This window comes from Setaria viridis, chromosome 2 (assembly GCF_005286985.2).
Source record: "Setaria viridis chromosome 2, Setaria_viridis_v4.0, whole genome shotgun sequence".
NCBI classification, from domain to species: domain Eukaryota; kingdom Viridiplantae; phylum Streptophyta; class Magnoliopsida; order Poales; family Poaceae; genus Setaria; species Setaria viridis.
This window is the reverse complement of record NC_048264.2, coordinates 27,452,246-27,472,586: the sequence shown is the minus strand read 5'-3', so window position 1 is coordinate 27,472,586 and position 20,341 is coordinate 27,452,246. Positions and strand designations below refer to the sequence as shown.

Here is a 20,341-nt window from a genome sequence, read left to right as displayed (position 1 = left end):
ATGTCAACCATGTTCCTAAACTATGTTTGAAAACTTTTACTCTTTATCTTTATTTTATTTGGAGAGGGTTTACCATAATGGTTTGTCATTGGAGCCTTCTAATGTCACATGTGCACTAAAGCTTAGTCTCGACAAAACACAACCAAATCTATTCCCAAATGTTTGTAGGGGTTGGTTTTAGGATCATACATTAAGCATGGCGGAACAACCACATTAAAAGAGAGATGTGTGACCGAGTCATCCGGTAATTACCGTTGGAACTATAAAAGTTTTTCTAGAAGCACAGTAAACTGACGGTTCTTAAACTTTTCAAAGGTATTACCTAGGTCTCTGAACTATTATTTTACATATTTACGTATCTAAACTTGTTATAAAGGGGGTGTTTGGTTTCCACCCCTAAACTTTAGCACCTGTCACATCGAATATTTAGATACTAATTAGAAGTATTAAACATAGACTCTTTACAAAACCCATTGCACAAATGGAGGCTAAACGACAAGACGAATCTATTAAGCCTAATTAGTCCATGATTTGACAACGTGCTGCTACAGTAACCATTTGCTAATGATGGATTAATTAGGCTTAATAGATTCATCTCGTCATTTAGCCTCCATCTGTGCAATTAGTTTTATAATTACCTCACATTTAGTCCTCCTAAGATTCGATGTGACACGAACTAAACTTTAGCTCAAGGAACCAAACACTCCCTAATTGTTCATTTAAAATCCAAACCTTGTTAATTAACATATAACCCCTTACATTCCATAAGAACTATCTACCATCTTTGACCTGAAATGTGGGCTGGTGGGTCTTCCTTCAAGGTAGCCTTTCATAGTCTAAAGCCTTTGTGTGCTTTTATATTGAACTTTTTTATACAATGTTGCCTTACAGGATTTGCAATGGCTTAATAAAAGGATTCAAAAAGGGCTTCCCTCATCTTCCCACTCTTTAAATTGCATCTCATTAGAATTTTTTTTATTGTTATATCGATGTAGGTAGCGATATGAATGGTTATTGGCAAATTAAAGGCGATATGAACACTATGGAGCTGCCAAACATACAGACACACCTTAAATTGAGAAGATATACATCTCTAAGTGAAGCATTTTGTAAGCGAACTAGTAGCATTTTGACAACTCCGAACAAGTTTAAAGATCAATAGTGCGCCTTACCCATATATCTCAATAACCTTGGATGTGGACACCGGTTTCTACGGACTTCCGACCAGAAATCCTCTGTGTTCGCAAACGATACATGAGCAGAGAGAACACGATTCACCGTCTCACCTGAGCTCCGGCGGCCCCGGCGACCAGCAGGCATCAGATGCTCCGCCCTCCCAACCTCCCACCGGCCCGCTACCAGACCAACCAACCCCAAAAGGCCAGTTGGCCTAACCACAAACGACCAGCAGGGCGGCAAACCCCTCGATGACACGCGGGCCCACCTGCCACCTCCACCAACCCCCCGCCTCCTTCAAAAATTTATTCGCGGAAACCCCTCGCCACCTCGCCGCCTCCGCCCACCCAACAGCCGCGACGACCTCCCCCACGCCGCCGCCGTCACCGCCGCCATATAAAACCCCCTCCGCCTCCTCCTCCTACTCCCCGCCGGCCGCCGCCACCCTCCGCCTCCGACGCATGGCCCACCCTCACCTCCACCTCCCGTTCCCCAAGCCCCTCCTCCCCGCCGCCGCCACTCCGCCGCGCCGAGCCGTCGCCGTGGCCGTCCGCGCGGCGCTCTCCACCGCTTCGACGCCCGCCAAGGCGGCGCCTGGGGCGGAGGCGGTGCGATCCATCCGCGCGCGGCAGATCGTGGACAGCCGCGGGAACCCCACCGTCGAGGTCGATCTCGTCTCCGGCGACGGCCGCCTCCACCGCTCCGCGGTGCCCAGCGGGGCGTCCACGGGGATCTACGAGGCGCTCGAGCTCCGCGACGGGGACAAGGCCGTGTACGGCGGGAAGGGCGTGCTCCAAGCCGTGCGCAACATCAACGACGTCATCGCGCCCAAGCTCGTTGGCGTTGATGTGAGGTGAGCTGGAGATCAATATCTCAGGTTGACTTCTGTACAAATGATCGATCCGTATATCTGATCCCCAGTGTGACTGCTGCGAACTGGGTAATTTGGGTATAGTTGGGAAACGTGGTGTTTCATTTGTGTGTGATCCAAGGTCGAACTGCTGGTACATGGGGTTTAATAGGTTGACTAGTTTGACTGCTATCTGACAGTGATGTGTGGATCTTCTGGTGACCTTTAATTCTAAGAGTTAGAAGTGAAATGTGGCTAGATTTGTGGAAGTCTCATTTATATCATACTTCGTTTATTCACGTAAGTCAGGAGTTACGCAGGTGCTGGAGCAAAGTTGTGTGGGTTTGATTATATGGGATTTAGGTGCTTTTGGACTTTGTTGTCTGCATCCATGAGCAACAGTTTTACAGAAAGCGATGAGGAGAATCCTAAGGTCCTGAATAGCATGATGTTAAGGTCTGTTTGGTGAGGGATGCAGAACCTTTTCCAGTTTGAGGATTATTAAGGGTTTGTTCATAACGAATAAAGTACCGGGTAGTAGCTAGTAGACACTTGAGCTTTTTTAGTTAAGTATACGGCAGTGTTTCTACTTTTCTGGTGGTAATGACAATTCATGATTATTATTGAGCTTGCTTTCCTACTAGCAAGAGGATTTTGTTCAACGCATATGGCTGTTACTACTGATCATACATGTCCTGTTTGCAAGTAGATAGGAATATTAGTTTGGTGGTCATTTGCTTAGCATGTTAACTTAGTGAAACCTGCTAATTTGTATTGATATAATTATAGCCACTAAAGATTGGAGTGCTTTGCCTACCATTATTCTGGTGTGAAATGTATTTTCTGGTGCTGCATGGAACATTTCTCGTGCAAGCGTGATAATAATATTTGAAGAAGCCATTTTCAAGCAACTTCTGTGTGCTTTTCTTGTACAGTTACCGTTCTTGTAATTTTGTGTGATTATGTTATTGTCAATTTTCAAAGTAATTATCTGACTTCTGTTTCAATGTTTGCATTTGAGTACCACACATGTTGAATGTGGTTGGTCAATTCTAGCTAGAGCAACCATTATGTGTTTGCATGGCTGCATCTAGTATCGTGGGGTTTCAGCTAAACTCTGAATCTTTTTAAAATCCAAACCATTAACACGCACGTTCTTGGTTAGTATATGATCTTAGATGCCGCATCTGGATCACTTTAAAACTTGATATTCTTTTGGTAGAACACCCACCACAAAATTTCTACATCCTGCGCTGTCTAATCAAATAGTATGGTAGTTCAAAGATATTTTGTTTAGAAGCTTCTGTGCTATTTATGCTATGATGCATGGAGCATAATTCCTGGGGTACCAATTTACTATTTCCTTTTTTAGTAGACTACCAAAGTTACTGGCATCCAATTGATGTGTGGAACTTATGGTACTGTTATAAAAACAGTTATGGATATGGAAAACCACCATTTCTGGTGGATTTCATTCCCCACAGTTTTAACGATAATAAAATTGTACTGATCAACTAAAAGGACATAGGTAGTGCACTCACCTCATTCCCATCAGAAGGAATGTAAAGAAAATGTCGATTAGAGTAGGATCTGCAATTTACACTAACATTTTGTATCCAGATGCATGTTTACATGTTGGAAGGTGCTCCAACATAATTCTTTACCATTTTGGCTTTATATTTGCTATATGTCATATCTAATGCAAACTGCACCTACCATTCTATCAGGAACCAGAGCGATGTTGATGCAATCATGCTAGATATTGATGGAACTCCGAACAAATCAAAGCTGGGTGCCAATGCTATTCTTGGAGTATCCTTGAGTTTATGCAGGGCAGGTGCTGGTGCAAAGGGAGTTCCTCTGTATAAACATATTCAGGAACTAGCAGGAATTAAAGAGCTCGTCATGCCCGTCCCTGCTTTCAATGTGATAAATGGAGGTAGCCATGCTGGCAACAATCTGGCCATGCAGGAGTTCATGCTTTTACCCGTTGGAGCATCTTCATTTGCTGAGGCTCTTCGAATGGGGAGTGAAGGTAATAATATTTTATTTCTATAGGGAGGTATACTTTAGCAACTACTTTGTCTCCTTTATGCATGCCACACTTTAATTTCTCAGCATAGATGCAACTGAGAGTCATTTTCATTATATCAGTATAAACAACTATATTGGGAACAGTTGCTTCCACTCGTTTTCCATAGCTGGCAGTTTTATCATCAATCTCACTTGGAATATCCTTGTTCATTTACAGTTTACCATGTCCTGAAGGGCATCATTAAGGCAAAATATGGTCAAGATGCATGCAATGTTGGAGATGAAGGTGGCTTTGCTCCTAATGTTCAAGACAACAGAGAGGGCCTTGTCTTGCTTATGGATGCCATTGAGAAGGCAGGCTATACTGGAAAGGTGTGACATCATTTAACTATTTTCATTCCCATTTGTTTGATCGATCTTTTCTATTTTTTAAAATACTGAAAAGAAATCCTGACGCAGATAAAAATTGGAATGGATGTTGCGGCATCAGAGTTCCTTACAAAGGATGGAAGCTATGATCTTAACTTTAAGAATCAGCCTAATGATGGAGCCCATGTTCTTTCAGCCCAGCGTCTGGGTGATCTGTACAGAGATTTCGTCAAGGACTTCCCTATTGTATCAATTGAGGACCCCTTTGATCAAGATGACTGGAGCTCATGGGCTTCATTGCAGTCCTCAGTTGATATCCAAATTGTTGGTGATGATTTACTTGTCACAAACCCAAAACGTATAGCAGAAGCTATTGACAAGAAGGCTTGCAATGCTCTATTGCTGAAGGTACCCATTTACTACTATCTTTTGAGATGCTTTTTTACTATGATAACAGACAAGTGGATATTCATATTTGGTGAACATAATAAGTGTAGGATGTGGCAGCCTTGCTGTAATATAGCATATAGCTGCTCAATATAGTTTCTTTCGGTTGAGATTAACAAGGGATGTGATGTAAAGCATTATCTACCTTCAAATTTTATGCTTCCTTTCAATGGGGAACATAATCACTTGGCAAACAGGATCCAAGTCAAGCTTGGACTACAAAACTAAATGTCTTTGTTGATATTGATTCCAGGTGAACCAGATTGGTTCTGTCACTGAATCAATTCAAGCTGCTCTTGATTCAAAAGCTGCTGGCTGGGGTGTGATGGTCAGCCACAGAAGCGGTGAAACAGAAGATAATTTCATCGCTGACCTGGCTGTTGGCTTAGCTAGTGGGCAGGTAAAGTCCACCAGAAACCCTAGCTATCACATTATATATCTGCCGGTGTTCCTCAGACGATAACTGAACCTTATTGTATGTTTCAGATTAAAACCGGTGCTCCATGCCGCAGTGAGAGACTGGCAAAATACAATCAGGTAAAATCATCCTCCTGATTTTACTTCCATTTGTTATATTCCTGTTTCAGTCTAGACTCTTTTCTTTTTCCTCTGTTTTTGCTTGAATCATCTTATTAATTAGGTTCTGTTTCTGCACAGCTTCTGCGAATTGAAGAGGAGCTTGGCAATGTGCGCTATGCTGGGGAAGCATTCAGGTCGCCATAAGAACTATACAGGCTTCAGAATTGTAGTAGAGCTTAAATCACTAAATTGCGGGTACTGTGGGGTAGAAATAAAAGCGCTAGACCATTGCAAGTTATGTCGTTCATCCATGTACCACGAGCCATCCCAGTTTTCTTGCGGGGTTAAAATTATGTCTACATGCATCTTAGCGTCTGCATTGGCATCAGCCAGTGAAAAGGCACCCTACGAACTGCGCAGGGCCGCAGGGGCATCTTATATACACACAAAGCCTTGTTCCGCCTTTCAGTTTTCGCCCAATTTAGTGTTGTATGTTTAAAATGCATCGCACTGTAGCTGGGCTGCTACAATATGCCAATTGCCAACCGAATGGAACGACTAAAGTTGTCGGAATAAACTTAAGCAACTGTAGCGAATGACCTAGGTATCAAACATTTCAACGTGCGACAAATTTTCCAGACCAACAATGGTGATACGCGTTAGGCATAGCATATCAGGCACGCTGGCTCGTTAAATTTAACGGATACAACCATGGAGTAACAATGCTCGGAATTTGCTTGCTCGATGTTACTCCTAAATTATTACGCAACTATTCTGAGCGAATTCATTCGGTGCTCAAAGAGGCTAGCAACCACCATATACCACTAGGAATCTTTATGCGTTATTACAATGGATCCCTGTGCATTACGCTTGCATGGTCGTCTCGAGGATTTTTGTTGGTTTGTTGTTTTGATAGCTGGTGCTACGAACGCTAATGGGCTATGCAAATTACGTTTTTAATTCCTATAGTACTCTTTACATATTCATGTTTAATATTTGAAAGAAAGGCTGCAGCATATATAACAATGTAGATGACAAAAGGTACATATAGACACCAAAGAGGTTCTTCGTTAGGTTTCCATTTGCGATTTAGGGAGCATACATTCAACGCACATCATTGCGAAAACGACCTCAAACGGAGTAGGTACAGTAGTCCTAGAAAAGATAGATCAGTGATCCAAATCCTGGACAAAAAGAGAAGCTAGCTTTAGGCAGTGGAAACCACATTAACTGAATGAATAATGTGGATCTAGTTCTCTCGTCTCCTTGATTTTTGAGTTAAATACATCAGCGGTCCTTCAACTTGTCTCGAGATGCCACTTAGATCCACGAACTCGCAAAATCAAAATTTGGCACCCCAAACTTGTTAAGATCCATACCCCTTCGATGGCCTTTTAGATTTGAGGTGGCACGCCGACGTCACGCCACATAGATGCATATATACAAAAAAGCTCTTGATTTTTATCATCTTCTATGTCCGCATCCTCCTCCTCGTCTCCCTCCTCCTCTCTTGCCGATAGTAATGGCGGCGCCGGTGGTGATGATGCCGCGTCCACAGGGGTGACGTGGCCTCGCATCCTCCACATCCTCACCCGCACCAGGCCCTCAAAGCCCCAGCCCCTCCTCCTACCTCCCCCTCACCATTTGGAGGTCTTTTTTGCATATATTCATCCATGTGGCACCACGTCGGCATGCCACATCAGATTTTGAAGGTTTGGAGTGCCAGATTTCGATTTTGCGAGTTCGTGAACTTAAGTGGCATCTCGAGACAAGTTAAGGGCCGCCGATGTATTTAACTCTTGATTTTTCAGGTGTTCGTTGAGGATCATAACACAAAGCTGAGGCAATCATAGTTTAGTTGGTATTTAGTGTGCTGCAATTAAAAAAAGCGAAAATTTTCAGAGGTTAGATGAGGGAGGCAGGTCTCTTGCACAGGATATTGTTAGGTAACATATGAGGCTATGGATAAATGGGAATTAATGGGCGACTAAATTGAAATAGTTCAAAGCATCTAATTAGAGGGGGAAACTGCTGCAAACAGACCACATCAAATTATTACACCATGGAACCTGCTATCAGCGAAGAAATATCTTAATTAGGAGATGAAGGAAGGTGCAGAAGTAAAAAAGGCTGGTACAATCAGATACAAACTTCAAGGTCTGTAAACACATACAATCTGTAAAATATGCAAAGAGGCACACAAGTACAGGTACAAATAGAAATGCTCATCATCATGAAAATAACTTTGGAACCCCACGCACTATGAATCGACACTGTTTTAATAGACTACTATAAGGAACTGAGAGTAGATAGTTATGTTAACATTGACTGACCAAGGTTCACATTACGATAAAATTCCTGCTGGTTGACAACCTGCACACCCCTGAAAAAAGGCGAAACAAAAGGCAATGTAAAGGTCATTCGCTTGGCATCTCTCTCTTTTTTTTCCTTTTTGAGAAATAGAAAGAGGGAAAAATAGAGGTCACCAACAACAATCATGATGGTCTGAAACACCTAGCACAACAACACAATGCTACGGACCTTTGGAGTCAGCAGCGTGCCGAGGCTTCGATTTCTTCGCGACGCAAGAATGACGCCCCACGTAGGCGGCACGCGAACTTGCGGACACGCGGCAATCGACGCCTGCCGGCCAGCGCTCGACGGCGCGATTGGCAACCAGCGCAATGCTGAAGCCACGCGGCGAGCAAGGTCGCGCCGAACGCCGGATGGTCCCCGATTCTTTAAGCGATATAACTACCTATATTCCAGCAGGTAGTCAGAACCATCTTACTGGACTGGAGCAGAACGTAGCAAGCCTTGTACAAGAAGTCCCAATGGCAATGGGAAACATAACCTCAAACAAGTTCATCACTATAGGCACGAGATTGCGAGCAAAGCGCAGTGGCCTGGCTCTCCATCAGCCCAAGTGCAGAAGTGCTTCCCTGCATTGCACGATGCTCTGCCAATTTGTCTCTACTCTTAAGCCTTCTCCAATGATTAGCTGCTAGGTAAACTGCCTGGGAGATGTCTGACCAACTGAAGAACCCTGGAGATCTCCAAATCCCCAGGATTTCCCAAATCAGCTTCTCGGATAAGCAATATCTGACATTGTTGGTGTTCTCAGGTCTCTATGGCCCTCCTTATCGATGTTATTTTTAGCTTCCATCATCTATTTGCAGAGATGAACCAAACAGAGTCAGATTTTGCCATTCTATTTGCAATGAATGTTAGCGTGATTCCAAAACATTTGCATTACATTTTTGGTCAAAAACACCACCCTAGTTCCATTTCTATCCCAGCTTTCATATATAGCCATACAGAACCCACACTATCTTATAAAATGGATGGGAGTCATTTCAAATGCAGTACATCAGACAGACAGAGAGAAACAAAGTTGCTTCACAGTCATGCCAGTCGGTCCAGGAAATGGAAACGTCCAATAACTAGTGTAAGATCTATCAGTCTAACAATTATTTGAACTAGTTAGTATCATCTAGTCCCAGGCTTGTCAGTTTCAGGGCAACCCAGAAGGAAAAATGTTACCTGAATGAAATAACAAAGTCAGCACTGATATAGTGATATTACACAATGCTCTACTACTAACATTGCACTGCATCAATGAAGATGAATGGTGAAATGCTCATGGCTAGCTAGTTTTCTTGTGCCAAACTAACAAAATGCAAACCATTTGCACATGTTCAATATGTTTGTAGGTCGCTTCAATATTTCCCAGGGTAATGAATGCATCCCGACATTAACATAAAAGATTAGACAGCTCCTGTCCAATATATGGTGCATAGAAACCACTTACAGAACACATTGATTATGCAGACATTGTCTAGACAAAAATTGAAGTCAAGGACTGGTTGGTACAACGGAGTGCTTACTGACCGCGAACTAGGGAGGTTAGAAGATGCCGCGGTTGCGAGCAAGCGCGAGGAGGTCCTCAGCAGCGGTGGGTGGAGCAGGATTTGTGGGGATCATGAGCACAGCCCTATAGAGAGGGTCGACAATGCTGCTGGTGTTGGTGCTGGTGCTACGATTGTCAGGGCTCTGGTTCGGGCTCGGTGTTGGAGTCCTGATCCTGGCGCCTCTCACCTTCCTGGTGCAAACCCGAGGCTTCCGCGGCTTGGAGACCGCCAGCGCCTGATCCTCCTTGTCCTCCGAAGAGGGAACGGAAGGGGAAAGCTGGGTGAACGGGAGGGAGCACATGGTGATGGCATCTTCCTCCTCCTCTTGTACCCCTTGGCCCTGCTGGCTCTGTTGACCCTGCTGGCCCTGAGTAAGAGGAGGGGTACTGAACACCTCGGCCTCTTCCTCCCCGCCGCCGCCGCCGAGGAAGGGGGCGCGGGCGAGGAGGTCCTCCTGCGAGGCGGAGATGTCGCCGCACTCCACCTCCACCTCCTTCCCCAGTCGTAATACCCTCTCAGCCGCAGCCGCAGCCGCAGCCGCATCCGGAGCAGAGGCGGCACCAGAACCAGGGCCGGAGGCAAAGGCGGCCATGCCGCCAAGGCACCAGCGGAAGAAAGTTGGGAGATTGGAACCAGAGGGAGCCGCCCTCATGACATCCATGAATTCGCCATCCCTACCGGCTTTGGCGGTGGCGGCGGCTAGGGTTTGGTTTGGTGGGATGGGGCAGGGGCGCGTACGGGACGGAGGGAGGGCGGACCGGCCGGTCCGCCGGGCAATGTGCAGCGCGAGGAGGATGCGTTGCAGGCTTGCAGCGGGGGGCCGGGGCAAGGAGCCACGGAGGTGGGCAGGTGGCGAGTGGCGAGTGGCGGCGTCGGCGTCGGCGTCGGCGGCGAGGATCCGTTGTCCTGCTCTCTGTCCCGCCGGCTCGTGCGATTCACTCACAGTCACAGCACGGGCCGCTTCGAGGCGTGGAAAACCCTCCTGGCCCGAAATTACCTGGGCTGGGCCTTTCTCATTCTGTTTTGGTGTTTGCTTTCGATGTTGAGCTGGCGGCTCAGCCAGCCCATGTAGTAGCACAGCCTCCGAATAAACTAGTAGAGATGTGAAGACCATTCAATGAGGTGAAAACTCAAACAAAACTAGTGCAAAACCTCTTGAAGCAGACAGAAAACCCAAGGAAAAATTTGCTACGAGACACCGAAAGTGATCTCCCGTCCCCACCCCTCTCTCCGACTCCCTCTCCTCCTCACTCCCTCAGGCATGGCGGCGCCCCTCACCGGCCCTCCCGTCCCCCTTCCGCGCGCCCCTCACCGGCAGCAGTGAGGAGCGGCGGCAGGGTGACGTGCGGGGGCGGTGCACGGGCCAGGGCGCGGTGGGGCGCGGCGCGGGGGCAAGGCGTCCCTCCCCAAGTACGCCGCTCTGCTGGCGCCGCCGGATTTCGCCGCGCGCCGCCCCTCTCGGGCCTCGGCGCCATCCGTCCCGTCACGCCGCCCCTCCCGGCCGTCATCGTGGGTCCCCTCCCGTGCTGCTACCGGTTGTTGCACGGTGGCGGAGCGCAGCCGCGTGGTCCCGCAGGTGCTGTGGCTGGCCTAGGCGTGGCACGTAGGACTATGGCAGCGGTGGCAGATTGGAGCGTGACGCACTCGCTTTCCTCGACCTCTTCCGTAGCCGTCGCCCTGTGGCCAGCGTTATCGAGGTGCCGGGACGACGCTGGATTCTTCTGTTATGGTGCTCCACTCCTACTCCCTTCTGCAATGGATTAGGCCGCAGCCTGCAGGTAATGACTTTTAGCCCCTTCCACAGTTTGATCTTCTACAGATTGGACAATAGGGTGATGGTTTCGTTGTTTTTTGATTCTGAACTCATAGACGGGAAACTTCTCCGAGATGCAGTATCTCTGATTACCTCTTTAATTTGAGTTGCTGTATGGTTTGTGGAGGAGCCCTCGAATTTCTGGAACGGTTCCTGCTAGATTTGAGACAATCTACTATGCAATCTTCTTTGTCTCAAATTTTAGGATGCCTTGGAATGAATTAGCCATTAACCTGCAGGCTTCGTTTTGGGTCAATAATTTAGCACCCTCTGCTGTTCATGTCAAAAAATATTAAAGAGCATTGTAGCTATAACTTCATGGGGTAACATGGAAATTAGGTACACATCGCCACATTGGCCTTTCCTTTGCTGTAAGACAGGTACCGATGTCTTCATATTAGCACATTGCATTTTCCAGATTGAAGAGTAATTAAATTGGAGCTGGTTAGATATCTGCAATTTCGAAGAGATAGCATGTTAACCAACTACTAAGGCTACTAAGTGTATAGTATAGCTCACCGCATTAGAGAGCTCTTTTTTCCTTGTGTACACTTACCCCTGAAAATATCCTTCCATCGTGATTCGTTTCTTCTACTTGCCAAATTTGTGTTCTTAAAGGGATGTCATGATGGTGACTACCTGCAGGCATGCAACCTAAAAATACAGATTTTGGCTTAGAACGTCACTGTTGAGCATTGTACTGCAAAAGTAGATGCTGCGTACACTTAGCTCAGAAAATGTCCTTAGATTGTGATTTGTTTCTTTTAGGTGCCAAATTTGTGTTTCTAAAACGATATCATGATGATGACTACCTATAAGCATGCAATAAGAATATAAATTTCTGGCATACCACATCACTGTTGAGCATTGTGCTGCAAACGAGACGTTTCCAACAATAACATTGAACTAAAAATTTTCTGATAGTGATGAATAGGCATGAGAACAATATGGATGGGATTATCGTGAAGACAGTCTTCAGCATTTAGGAACATATGGAATTTTAGTAGTGATCATTAGATGTGTGATTTTTTTAATGAAAGGGACCATTTGTGGTATTGTGGGTTTTATTTGCTCATTTTAGTGTACATGTATTTATAATGCAAATTGCCCCATCTGTAATTCTGTACTTTGATGAGAGCCCTGTGTGCCTTTATGGTTTTACTGTTTCAGTGTTGTAAGCCATTATTATTGACTCAGAACGGATTCGATCATTCATCAGGGTATCAGGCATTGCACCTGAAGTGCTGATACTTGCCTCAATCAGATTGTTGCCTGAATGTGGTCTACCTGCTCATCATATTTGTCATGTGATCTTAGAGTATGTATTTTCCTTAGCTTATGCCCATCTTTATACTGTTTTACTTCTGAAATCCTACAGCAGGTTTAGCCTGCACAATGGTCAGACCAACATCTTTTTCTTTCATAGAAGTATATATAGAATACATGGGATCGGAGTACTTTGTTGTTATTAATGCTTCCTGGAGTTTACAGGTTCCATCCAAGGAATGCAATGTGTTTTGATGGATTGGATAAAGGAAGACATGTTTTGTGGGCTCCCACAATTGCATCAAATGCCTTTTGTCATTATATGCATCAGGATAAATTATGCCTGCTTCAATTAAGGATTCATTGGAACCCTCCTCGCGAAAATGGTTCCTGTAAAGCAAACTAAGAGCGGGGAAGGAACTAGGGCGGGCATAAGCTCACCAATTAGGATGCGTGATTGATTTCTTTAATAGATATGAAATGAAGATGCCTTGAATGAACCCAAGCAATCAAGCTTCAATCGATTTTGCCATCCAATTCAAGTAATCAGTATGTGATGGTTGAACTATAAATTATTTGGTACGTTAGAAATCATTTGAATACCGGTTCATAGGTTCCGGGTAGCAATCATTAATTATATGCAGTAACTTATTTTGGTTTCCTTATTTGTGACCCCCTCTGAAATGCTTTGTTTTTTTCGTAAGACTGCCTTCATTTATCTGTTGATATACGTTTCTTTCATTAATTCATTTGTTAGGTTCAGTCTGTAACATCATTGTTGGATGATCTGTTATGTTTTCATTCACTAATCTTCTCATTTTTCCAGCGTTGGGTACTCCTGCTCTGCACTGTTCTTCGACCATATATTATTGATTTCGGAATCAAATTACTACAAGAGTATGGTATTTGATAAATTATTGCATTTCGAAGTTAGTTCAAATTGTACTGAACAGATTTGTCGATTGATATCAATAGGTAGGTTCTCGATCAGTTATAGACACCATATCAGGAGATAAATTGATGATATTTCGTACTCCTATTTAATATCAGCTGGTGAGTTGTCCATTTTGAGGCCCACCAACAGGTACCTTCCTTCCAACACATGTAAACCCATCCTCTTAGGATATGTAGGTTGACATTTCTAAGATTAGTTTCCTGCCAGTTCGTGGGTCAAATATGCATTCTTTCTCTCTAAGAATGCCATCATCTGCCTCCCATAACAAAATTTTTCATTTTCAATACATGCTTAATGCTTCCACTTTGCAGGGAGCTAGAGTTAACACCTGAGATTGTCTCATGGACCCTTCCTGCAATTGCAAAGCCTGCTGCACTGGTGGCCCAGCTTGCACTACTTCTTCATCGTTTTCCTCTTTACATCTTTGGTCTTTGGTCATATATTGCTCCTTCAGCTTTATTTCTTCTTTCAGTTATTTTGTATTTGTTTCAACTGTTTTACCGCTTTGATAGCTTCTATTGCTTGGCCTTTGGGGTGCCAATGCCCTGTTATGATCTTCACTTCCTGGAATTAACAAATAATATTTATACTCATGATATTTTATTTATCAATTTCCAAATATTTTCTGGTGTTTAGGACTGGTATCGATGGCCTCAAGAAAATTATAAGAACCAATAGTACTGCAAAAACAACACCAAAACATTTTAAAAAACACGTATTGACAAAACAATTTGTGTTATACGTTCCCTCTTCCTCACGCGTCTTTGTTTATAAATAATCAGCATGCGTTATATGTTTCCTCTTTCTCACGCGCCACTCTGACGGCCACCGGCGCGTGAAACCAAAGCGGGCGCAGCGGAGCGCGCCCCCCTTTCCTACCCCTCCGCTCCCAAAGAGAAGAATGCACTCTCGTTTTTCGAGGATCGTTTTCCGAGGAATCAAATAATTTTAAATTTGATTAAATTTGTACCAAAAATACGAACATTTATGTTTTAACTAGATTTAGTATGAAAATCTAGTTTATATTAATCTAATGACTTATTTTGTACTATTATTTTATATAAATTTAGATAAAATTGAAATTGTTTGACTCATCCGGAAACGAGAGTCGCATTCTTCTTAGATCGGAGGTCTTACATACACAGCAAGCTTACAACGAACGACGACCGCTGCTCGAGAGGCCGCCTGTCTTGAAGAGGCCGACGTAGGGCGTGTCGACGGAGCCGATCCAGAGCGCGCCGCCGGGCCGCTCCACGACCTCGCTGACGGTGGCGTTCCCGAGCCCGCGCAGCGCCTCGACCACGCCGCCGTCCGCCGCGCGGACCCTGACGGCGGCCACGGACCGGGGCGTCGTGCCCTCTGCCATCCACGACTTGTCCCGGTTCAGCCCCACCCAGTAGTAGCCGTTGTCCCCGCCGGCGTCGGAGAGCCGCACGTTGTCGGGGTACCCCGGCAGGTCGGCGAAGTGCTCGGTGGTGCCCGCTCGTGGCCCGCGCAGCCAGTGGCGGAGCAGGCGGCAGCGCGCGGTCTCGGCCACCACGAGGTGCGTGCCGTCCGCGCTCACCGCCACGCCGTTGGGGAAGGACAGGCCGGACGCCAGCACGGCGGCGACGCCCGTGGCCGGGTCGTACCGCAGCAGCCGCCCCGTCGCGTCGCCGGTCAGGACGATCGTCAAGTAGTCGCTGCACAAATGATGTTTAACTAGTCATCAATCGTTGCACGGACAACAAAGCACATAACAATGTGCATAAACCTTGTACGGGCTATACTGTTAGTTTCTATGCTCCCAATCAAACAAATTAAATGCGGTGACGATCGGATTTCAGCGTAAAGCCGTGCCGTGCGTACAACAAATGTTTCCAGGCAATAGCATGTGTGCACTATGAAGTGCAGCTAGCGATGGAATTCGGATTGGATTTGCATGGAATCGGATCTGAATAGCACGTTTTACCACATTTTAAGTTGAATGCAATTTCGGATGTTCTCGGATACGAATACAAAACGAATGTTTCAGATTTGGATATCTATCGGATATTTACTCGATTTGAAGATAACATTTACCTATTTTATTTATTGATGATTTTTAAATAACAAAATCATTATACAAGTAGAGACTAAAGTATGAGCATGTAACAAGTACAGACAAAGCCTGCTCATGAAAATATTACATTAATTAATAATTATTCAAAATAGTGCACTTTATGAAAAAAATTTAATCTATGGATAAACATATTTCAATAAATACCTAAACATTTATCAATGAATAAGAAAAACTATATAAAAATGTTTTTATTAATAAATAGATAAAATAGTTTTTAAAATAAAATTTAATATTCATATATATTTATTATTAAATTTAATGATATTGGTCATTAAGATTAGAGATAAATTTTAAATAGTTTTATGGATACAATATTATTAATAGTAAAATTAATATTATTAATTATTAGTTATAAAGATTACTTCCGAATAGTTTTGATGATAGTTCAAATTAACATCATTTATCATTAGTTATAGAGATAACTAATGATTTAATATGATTGGATACGGAATGTGTCGGATATTGTTTGGAATTGGATAGAAAACATTAAGAAAAATGAATTCGGATGTATCCTTTTAATATTATATTAAATTATATAAATACGGATATCATATTATGATTTTAGCGGATACGGATATTGGATAAATTCGGATATCCTAAATGCAGCCGTGGCGCGTCCATGTGACGGGGACACGGGGCTCAGGTGAGTAACAGCGAGAGCCGTTAATGCGCCTCGTACGGCGGAGGCCTAGAAGTGTCACCGGGACGAGTGTGACCTCCCGGTTTGTTTCAGCTCGTCAGACCCATTTGCACAGCCTACCGTATGGAAACACTTGTCAATAACTCCTTACAGATGCAAAGAGGCTCCGCCTTCGCCCGAGAATGGACACGAGGATGGTACAAATGCAGGCAGGCCAACAACAATGCAAAGTTGGATCGCATTGTTTACATTTACACATAAATACTAATACTATAACTGGTACTAACCCCCACCTCAGCTGATTTCCATAGCATTAAGTATGGTACCATGTAGATAAAAAGTTGAGCATTAAGTATGATACCATGTAGGCAAAAAGTTGAGGTGGCAAGAGAGTTAATGAGTGTTGACATGATCAGATCTCGTACAATATATGGTGTTGACACGATCTCCAACGAAGAATAGGAGAGAGGAGGAAAAATTTATTACAGCCCCGTGTCAAGAAATCATGAGTTGGGAGTATAGTTTTTAGAGCTGATGTCTAGATGGTTTGACAAAATTGATACTTCTTATGGACAAAAATTGATACTTCTCATGGATATTGTGGGTTGGGACTGGTTTAACTAATTAAAAGCAGAAACGAAGGTAGTAATTATTTTTCACTAAAAATAAGATAAAACGATGTAAGAAAGCAAGAAAGGCAACCCATCCATTCCTGGTTGGAGGAAGGAACCAGGGAGAATAACATCATGCATAAGCTAAGTAGTACTCCGTACTCCACTGTTGAATGCAGCGGCAGTACCACGTGTCGACGCCCCGTGCGACGTGACACGGAGGCCCGGTGAAAGCGGTGAAAGGGGAGCGCCGTAAAATGCCACGCCTACCGCCGCACCCCACGTGTCACCACCCCTGATTCACCTTTTACGAACTCAGGCCCACATGGACAGCCTAGCCAGTGTGGCAGTGTCAGCCGCATGCAGTCAATGAGTTCGTACAGGCTCGTCGGGATGACGACTCCGCTGCGGAGACGATGATCCGGATGCAGAGCGCATCGTGTTCACAAGAACTGTTCAAGTGACCACCACTGCGAGCACGATTGGATGGAGCACGCGAGACGTGGATGAATGATCGGCATGTGGCAATAGTGTGGCACAGCCTCTCTAATCGTTTTACTCCCACCGTAAAAGAATGCAACTTTTGTTTCCGATAAGTCTTACAATTTGATCAAATTTATACAAAATAGTACTAATATTTATGGTACAAAATAAATATTAATAGATTAGTCATATAATATGTTTTTATACTAAATCTATTTGGAGACGTGAATGTTAGTATAAATTTAGTTAAATTTAAAATTGTTTGACTCCTCCAGAAAGAATTGCTTTTTTTTTTTTGAGAGGGAGAGGTAGTACATCCGAGCTAAGACCTACAAGACTGTTCATGCATGTACTGTCCTCCCAATATTCCATCTCACCCAACAATTGTTACCGTGCTCGCAGAGTTTCAAATGTTAACACTGATATAGTGATATTTGACCATGCGGGGTTGTTTCTGTTTGGTGCTTTCAATTTTTTATAATACGATTTAGTACTGTCTGTTTGGAAATATGGACTAAACATCTTTTTGGGAAAAAAATAGGTGGTGAAAATTGCTATGGTATAGTAAAAAAGGTGGCCTAAGTAAAAGAAAACGGAGCTGTGTTAGTATAACAGAAGCATTTTGTTTTAGCTGAGCCAGAACATATAATGATCAAACTAGGATCAAACAGTAAAAAAAGTGCCTTAAAACTGTACGTAGAACTAATTTATACTTAAAATCAATGCACAATAGTACTGTACTTCAAATAAATGCACAAAGATCGATATAACGCTAGGTATGCATGCGCGTTAGCAGCAAATAATGTGTTTTTTTCTATATCAAACTTGCAAAAGAAAAATACACAGACACTAGACTTCTCGTACACATATACTAGCATTGCAGACTTTACAGGATTCGACCGCTTTACCATTAGCGCATCAGGTGTGGATGTACCGTACAAACTACCGTTGACGTACGCACGTACCATCCAGTTATTACGAAACGACACGTCGGCACGAGAATCAACGCCTACCACCTCTACGCATGCCTTCGAATTTACCACTGCTTTACGATCGATCGGTAGTACTAAGCAAACCAAAGATACACGTACGGCACGTATATGGGCGTATGTAACAAAACATACGGCGCGAGATCAATTTTTCGCGATACAGAAACGCACGTACCTCCGCTGGAACGTGGCGCTGCTGTCCGTGAAGTAGACGTGTCCGGTGTCCTGGTCGACGTCGACGCCGTTGACGAAGTTGAGCGGCGCGCCGCCGGCCTCCGTGGCCACCGCCTCCGCCAGGCCGCCGCGGCGCCCCACGCGCATCAGCCCCAGGTACGCGTCCGCGTAGTAGAGGTCACCGGACTGCCGGTGGAACTGCAGGCCCAGCGGCCGCCCGCACGCGCTCTCCGGCACCACCAGCCGCTTCTTCGCCGCGCACGCCGCCACCGTCCTGCACACAGGTAGCAGCAGCACGATCAGAAGCTGATCAGCGATGGCGCGTGCGCCGCCGTGGGTGCACGAACGACGCCGAGGGGATCGGATCGGAGTGCAAGCTGCTGCTGCGGCGGCAAGCCGGTGGCGTGCGCGCATACTCGTGCTTGTGGTTGTGGGCGAACTCGGTCCAGCCTCGCAGGGGGCCGCGCCAGCGGAGGACGCGGCCGTTGGAGACGCCGGTGTATGGCCCGTTGCCGCGGTGGTCGAAGGCGAGGCTCTCCGGCCCGAACGCCGGCCGGCCGAGGCGCACGGGCAGGACCCGCTGGCCGACGTAGACGGACTCCATCTCCACGTGGCTCGTGGCCATGGACGGAAGCAGGTGGGCAAGGAGCAGCAGGAGCAGCAAGGTGGCGGGAGAACGACATTTGGCGGCGGACTCCATGGTCTTGGGAGCAGCTCGCTGTTGGTGTGTGTCTTTTCTCTGAGTGGCCGGACAGTGTAAGGACGTGCGTTTTATAGAGGTTGTCAGGCCGTTCATGAATCATGACCACCCGGGCAGGTGGAAAGATAAGAGCAAGAAGGACCGGCCTGGTTCGTGGCCATTTTTGCCTGGCATAGCTTGCTGCCTTGCTGGATGGCATACTTTCTTTTTGGCAACGATATAAGTACTATTATTAGTGATAAAAGTACATGGCCTACGTGACCAATATCGGCTGAGGGGCGAAGAAAACTGAGCCAAATCAAGTAATGCTCCCAATTCCAAGAGTAGGTGTTGTATTAGTTGTTTATTACGACTTTCCCGTACAAGAATTTCACTAAGATCCCGTTTGAATCCCTTCATTTTGAAGAAATTGGAATCTACCTAATGGAGTATGCTATTTATTTTGTAATATGGTATTCTACAACTTTCCAAAGTTTAGATATAAGACTATCTTAAATTCATAGGGGTGGGAGATGGAAATTGATACTATAGATCATCATGCTATGTTTCTAATGTGCAACTTATAGCACGTTCTTCGACTCGTTCCCTATAGTAGAAGTGCAGCACATAAGTATCTCTCCCATATGGCCAATAATAATATACAAATATATTCCACATTCAACAATATTAGCTTAATTAATTTGTGTCTAAACTATGATTATTAGAATTGAATTCAATTCCAAGGGACCTAACAGATGTGTCATATAGTAAGAACATCAGAAAAATCAAAGATGTTTGATTATACCAACATTGCTGTGTAGCAGAGACATCTCTACACCTAACTAGTTTACTGCAACCGATACTGGTAGAGAAACGACTTTCGATCCTTGGACAAAAATTTCAAAACGAATCGGACCCGGGACTAAAGAGGCATTAGTCCCAGGTCTAAATTTCGTAGTCCCTCAGAGCCTTTTTAGTCCCTATTGGTGGTTCCAAACAAGACAAAAGTAAAACTTTTAATCCTGATTGGAGCCACCAACCAGGACTAAATGACTAAATGAATTAGTCCGGGTTGGTGGCTCCAACCGGGATAGAAATGACCCCTTTTAGTCCCTGTTGGAGTCATCAACCGGGACCAAATTCACGTACGGCCTTTAATTCTCTCCGACTCTATCTCTCTCCCTTATCCTTACTCGATCTGCTCCTCTTCCTCCTTCTCCCTCTGCTCCCTTCCTCCCTCTCCTCCCTCTAGCTCCTCCCCAGGCTCCCCTTCCCTCTGCTCCCTCCCTTCCTCCTCCCTCTAGCTCCTCCCCGGCCTCCCACC

The 20,341-nt window shown here is 45.0% G+C and overlaps 3 protein-coding genes across 3 annotated transcripts; 1 reads left to right on the top strand and 2 right to left on the bottom strand.

Annotated features, from left to right (window-relative positions):
• Nucleotides 1-1,412: 1,412 nt before the first annotated feature.
• On the top strand, nt 1,413-5,863 carry LOC117841984 (enolase 1, chloroplastic). The gene is made up of 7 exons (XM_034722313.1): nt 1,413-2,029; nt 3,754-4,061; nt 4,278-4,432; nt 4,520-4,837; nt 5,130-5,276; nt 5,363-5,413; nt 5,534-5,863. The coding sequence occupies exons 1-7, from the start codon at nt 1,428-1,430 to the stop codon at nt 5,597-5,599; spliced, it is 1,647 nt and encodes a 548-aa protein (XP_034578204.1). The 5' UTR covers nt 1,413-1,427; the 3' UTR covers nt 5,600-5,863.
• Nucleotides 5,864-8,622: 2,759 nt separating this feature from the next.
• Nucleotides 8,623-10,814, bottom strand: LOC117843911 (uncharacterized). The gene is made up of 3 exons (XM_072291849.1): nt 10,619-10,814; nt 9,287-10,398; nt 8,623-8,938 (listed from the first exon to the last, which is right to left on the bottom strand). The coding sequence occupies exons 1-2, from the start codon at nt 10,812-10,814 to the stop codon at nt 9,302-9,304; spliced, it is 1,293 nt and encodes a 430-aa protein (XP_072147950.1). The 3' UTR covers nt 8,623-8,938; nt 9,287-9,301.
• Nucleotides 10,815-14,324: 3,510 nt separating this feature from the next.
• Nucleotides 14,325-19,156, bottom strand: LOC117843910 (protein STRICTOSIDINE SYNTHASE-LIKE 10). The gene is made up of 3 exons (XM_034724665.2): nt 18,755-19,156; nt 18,340-18,612; nt 14,325-15,022 (listed from the first exon to the last, which is right to left on the bottom strand). The coding sequence occupies exons 1-3, from the start codon at nt 19,132-19,134 to the stop codon at nt 14,491-14,493; spliced, it is 1,185 nt and encodes a 394-aa protein (XP_034580556.2). The 5' UTR covers nt 19,135-19,156; the 3' UTR covers nt 14,325-14,490.
• Between the last annotated feature and the right edge of the window lie 1,185 nt (nt 19,157-20,341).